At 42.2% G+C, this 6,000-nt stretch overlaps 1 protein-coding gene across 1 annotated transcript in view; it reads left to right on the top strand.

The window, feature by feature from the left end:
• The window catches only part of LOC115189376 (solute carrier family 15 member 1-like), a gene marked incomplete at its 3' end in the record, with an annotated part of 32,837 nt that overhangs the window by 2,532 nt on the left and 24,305 nt on the right, over positions 1–6,000 (top strand). The window contains 1 exon segment of the mRNA XM_029747945.1: positions 4,659–4,743. Coding sequence (XP_029603805.1) covers positions 4,659–4,743 — 85 coding nt within the window.

Here is a 6,000-nt window from a genome sequence, read left to right as displayed (position 1 = left end):
ATTACAAAGGGAAAACCAGTCTACAGACAATCCCAGATTACAAAAGGAAAACCAGTCTACAGACAATCCCAGATTACAAAGGGAAAACCAGTCTACAGACAATCCCAGATTGCAAAGGGAAAACCAGTCACGTCACGGACACCGACGTCTTGCTTCCAGACAAGCTAAACACCTTCTTCACCCGTTTTGAGGATAACACAGTGCCACTGACGCGGCCCGCTACCAGGGACTGTGGGCTCTCCTTCTCCGTGGCCGCCGCGAGTAAGACATTTAAACGTGTCAACCCTCGCAAGGCTGCCGGCCCAGATGGCATCCCCGGCCACGTCCTCAGAGCATGCGCAGACCAGCTGGCTGGTGCATTTACAGACATATTCAATCAATCCTTATCCCAGTCTGCTGTCCCCACATGCTTCAAGATGTCCACCATTGTTCCCATTCCCAAGAAAGCTAAGGTAACTGAACTAAATGACTATCGCCCTGTAGCACTCACTTCTGTCATCATGAAGTGCTTTGAGAGACTAGTCAAGGACCATACCACCTCTACCTTACCTGACACCCTAGACCCATTTCAGTTTGCTTACCGCCCCAATAGGTCCACAGACGATGCAATCGCCATCCCACTGCACACTGCCCTAACCCATCAGGACAAGAGGAATACCTATGTAAGAATGCTGTTCATTGACTATAGCTCAGCATTCAACACCATAGTGCCCTCCAAGCTCATCACTAAGGGGCCCTGGGTCTCAACCCCGCCCTGTGCAACTGGTTCCTGGACTTCCTGACGGGCCGCCCCCCAGGTGGTGAAGGTAGGAAACATCACCTCCACTCCGCTGATCCTCAACACTGGGGCCCCACAAGGGTGCATGCTCAGCCCCCTCCTGTACTTCCTGTTTATCCATGACTGCGTGGCCACGCACACCTCCAACTCAATCCTCAAGTTTGCAGACGACACAACAGTAGTAGGCTTGATTACCAACGATGACGAGACAGCCTACAGGGAGGAGGTGAGGGCTCTGGTGGAGTGGTACCAGGAAAGCAACCGCTCACCCAACGTCAACAAAACAAAGGAGATGATTGTGGACTTCAGGAAACAGCAGAGGGAGCACCCCCCTATCCACATCGACGGGACAGTAGTGGAGAAGGTGGAAAGTTTTAAGTTCTTCGGCGTACACATCACTGACGATCTGAAATGTTCCACCCACACAGACAGCGTGGTGAAGAAGGCGCACCAGAAATGTGGCTTGGCACCTAAAACCATCACAAACTTTTACAGATGCACAATTGAGAGCATCTTGTCGGGCTGTATCACCGCCTGGTACGGCAACTGCTCCGCCCATAACCGGAAGGCTCTCCAGAGGGTAGTGAGGTCTGCCCAACGCATCACCGGGGGCTAACTACCTGCCCTCCAGGACACCTACACCACCCGATGTCACAGGAAGGCCAAAAAGATCATCAAGGACAACAACCACCCGAGCCACTGCCTGTTCACCCCGCTATCATCCAGAAAGCGAGGTCAGAACAGGTGCATCAAAGCTGGAACCGAGAGACTGAAAAACAGCTTCTATCTCAAGGCCATCAGACTGTTAAATAGCCATCACTAGCCGGCTACCACCCAGTTACTCATTCCTGCACCTTAGAGGCTGCTGCCCCATATACATAGACATGGAATCACTGGCCACTTTAATAATGGAACACTAGTCACTTTAATAATGTTTACATACTGCTTTACTCATCTCATATGTATCTACTGTATTCTGTTCTACTGCTTTACTCATCTCATATGTATCTACTGTATTCTATTCTACTGTATTTTACTCATCTCATATGTATCTACTGTATTCTATTCTACTGTATTCTATTCTACTGCTTTACTCATCTCATATGTATCTACTGTATTCTATTCTACTGTATTCTATTCTACTGTATTCTGTTCTACTGCTTTACTCATCTCATATGTATCTACTGTATTCTGTTCTACTGCTTTACTCATCTCATATGTATCTACTGTATTCTATTCTACTGTATTCTATTCTACTGCTTTACTCATCTCATATGTATCTACTGTATTCTATTCTACTGTATTCTATTCTACTGTATTCTATTCTACTGCTTTACTCATCTCATATGTATCTACTGTATTCTGTTCTACTGCTTTACTCATCTCATATGTATCTACTGTATTCTATTCTACTGCTTTACTCATCTCATATGTATCTACTGTATTCTATTTTACTGTATTCTATTCTACTGTATTCTATTCTACTGCTTTACTCATCTCATATGTATCTACTGTATTCTGTTCTACTGCTTTACTCATCTCATATGTATCTACTGTATTCTGTTCTACTGCTTTACTCATCTCATATGTATCTACTGTATTCTATTCTACTGCTTTACTCATCTCATATGTATCTACTGTATTCTATTTTACTGTATTCTATTCTACTGTATTCTATTCTACTGCTTTACTCATCTCATATGTATCTACTGTATTCTATTTTACTGTATTCTATTCTACTGTATTCTATTCTACTGCTTTACTCATCTCATATGTATCTACTGTATTCTATTCTACTGTATTCTATTCTACTGCTTTACTCATCTCATATGTATATACTGTATTCTATTCTACTGTATTTTACTCATCTCATATGTATCTACTGTATTCTATTCTACTGTATTCTATTCTACTGTATTCTATTCTACTGTATTCTATTCTACTGCTTTACTCATCTCATATGTATCTACTGTATTCTATTTTACTGTATTCTATTCTACTGTATTCTATTCTACTGCTTTACTCATCTCATGTATCTACTGTATTCTATTCTACTGTATTCTATTCTACTGCTTTACTCATCTCATATGTATCTACTGTATTCTATTCTACTGCTTTACTCATCTCATATGTATCTACTACAAGCATTTAGTTAGATATTACTGCACTGTTGGAGCTGGGAACACAAGCATTTAGTTAGATATTACTGCACTGTTGGAGCTGGGAACACAAGCATTTAGTTAGATATTACTGTTGGAGCTGGGAGCACAAGCATTTAGTTAGATATTACTGTACTGTTGGAGCTAGAAACACAAGCATTTAGTTAGATATTACTGTTGGAGCTGGGAACAAAAGCATTTAGTTAGATATTACTGTACTGTTGGAGCTAGAAACACAAGCATTTAGTTAGATATTACTGTTGGAGCTGGGAACACAAGCATTTAGTTAGATATTACTGCACTGTTGGAGCTGGGAACACAAGCATTTAGTTAGATACTACTGTTGGAGCTGGGAACACAAGCATTTAGTTAGATATTACTGTTGGAGCTGGGAACACAAGCATTTAGTTAGATACTACTGCACTGTTGGAGCTGGGAACACAAGCATTTAGTTAGATACTACTGTTGGAGCTGGGAACACAAGCATTTAGTTAGATATTACTGTTGGAGCTGGGAACACAAGCATTTAGTTAGATACTACTGTTGGAGCTGGGAACACAAGCATTTAGTTAGATATTACTGATGGAGCTGGGAACACAAGCATTTAGTTAGATATTACTGCACTGTTGGAGCTGGGAACACAAGCATTTAGGTAGATTTTACTGTTGGAGCTGGGAACACAAGCATTTAGTTAGATATTACTGCACTGTTGGAGCTGGGAACACAAGCATTTAGTTAGATATTACTGTTGGAGCTGGGAACACAAGCATTTAGTTAGATATTACTGATGGAGCTGGGAACACAAACATTTAGTTAGATATTACTGTTGGAGCTGGGAACACAAGCATTTAGTTAGATATTACTGTTAGAGCTGGGAACACAAGCATTTAGTTAGATATTACTGCACTGTTGGAGCTGGGAACACAAGCATTTAGGTAGATATTACTGTTGGAGCTGGGAACACAAGCATTTAGTTAGATATTACTGTTAGAGCTGGGAACACAAGCATTTAGTTAGATATTACTGCACTGTTGGAGCTGGGAACACAAGCATTTAGGTAGATATTACTGTTGGAGCTGGGAACACAAGCATTTAGTTAGATATTACTGTTGGAGCTGGGAACACAAGCATTTAGTTAGATATTACTGTTGGAGCTGGGAACACAAGCATTTAGTTAGGTATTATTGCACTGTTGGAGTTGGGAACACAAACATTTAGTTAGATATTACTGTTGGAGCTAGGAACACAGGCATTTAGTTAGATACTACTGTTGGAGCTGGGAACACAAGCATTTAGTTAGATATTACTGTTGGAGCTGGGAACACAAGCATTTAGTTAGGTATTATTGCACTGTTGGAGTTGGGAACACAAACATTTAGTTAGATATTACTGTTGGAGCTAGGAACACAGGCATTTAGTTAGATACTACTGTTGGAGCTGGGAACACAAGCATTTAGTTAGATATTACTGTTGGAGCTAGGAACACAAGCATTTAGTTAGATATTACTGTTGGAGCTAGAAACACAAGCATTTAGTTAGATACTACTGTTGGAGCTAGAAACACAAGCATTTAGTTAGATATTACTGTTGGAGCTAGGAACACAAGCATTTTGCTACACCCACAATAACATCTGCTAAACATGTGTATTTGCCAAATAACATTTGATTTGATTTGGTGACATAAAGGTGACCTCCAAATCCGTCTGCTCCTCTCTGTCCAGGTGGATGTCTGCGGGTATCCTCTCAGTATCTTCTTCATCGTGGTCAATGAGTTCTGCGAACGTTTCTCCTACTATGGCATGCGAGGTGAGCCAATCCCACAACACACCTCTCTATGTTAACAGATAGCAGAGCCAATCACACCTCTCTATGGTAACAGAGAGGAGAGCCAATCACACCTCTCTATGGTAACAGAGAGCAGAGCCAATCACACCTCTCTATGGTAACAGATAGCAGAGAGGTGAGCCAATCACACCTCTCTATGTTAACAGATAGCAGAAAGGTGAGCCAATCACACCTCTCTATGTTAACAGATAGCAGAGAGCAGAGCCAATCACACCTCTCTATGTTAACAGATAGCAGAGAGCTGAGCCAATCACACCTCTCTATGTTAACAGATAGCACAGAGCAGAGCCAATCACATCTCTCTATGTTAACAGATAGCAGAGAGCAGAGCCAATCACACCTCTCTATGTTAACAGATAGCAGAGAGCAGAGCCAATCACACCTCTCTATGTTAACAGATAGCAGAGAACTGAGCCAATCACACCTCTCTATGTTAACAGATAGCAGAGCCAATCACACCTCTCTATGTTAACAGATAGCAGAGAGCAGAGCCAATCACATCTCTCAATGTTAACAGATAGCAGAAAGGTGAGCCAATCACACCTCTCTATGTTAACAGATAGCAGAGAGCAGAGCCAATCACACCTCTCTATGTTAACAGATAGCAGAAAGGTGAGCCAATCACACCTCTCTATGTTAACAGATAGCAGAGAGCAGAGCCAATCACACCTCTCTATGTTAACAGATATCAGTGTTTACTACAGAATGTAAATAAGTCTTTGGTAACTCTGTTGTGGTTCTGTTCTCCTCCCTAGTGGTGCTGGTGCTGTAGATGGACATATTGAGTGGTTCTGTTCTCCTCCCTAGCAGTGCTGGTGCTGTAGATGGACATATTGAGTGGTTCTGTTCTCCTCCCTAGTGGTGCTGGTGCTGTAGATGGACATATTGAGTGGTTCTGTTGTGGTTCTGTTCTCCTCTCTAGCGGTGCTGGTGCTGTAGATGGACATATTGAGTGGTTCTGTTCTCCTCCCTAGTGGTGCTGGTGCTGTAGATGGACACATATACACATATATCAACAGCACTGCACCCCCCACAGCTACTCGCCCAAGCCTCCCCCATTTCTCCTTCTCCCAAATCCATTCAGCTGATGTTCTGAAAGAGCTGCAAAATCTGGACCCCTACAAATCAGCTGGGCTTGACAATCTGGAACCTTTCTTTCTAAAATTATCTGCCGAAATTATTGCAACCCCTATTACTAGCCTGTTCAACCTCTCTTTC

This window comes from Salmo trutta, unplaced genomic scaffold (genome assembly GCF_901001165.1).
Source record: "Salmo trutta unplaced genomic scaffold, fSalTru1.1, whole genome shotgun sequence".
Classification (NCBI taxonomy): domain Eukaryota; kingdom Metazoa; phylum Chordata; class Actinopteri; order Salmoniformes; family Salmonidae; genus Salmo; species Salmo trutta.
This window is presented reverse-complemented; position numbering and strand designations above follow the sequence as displayed.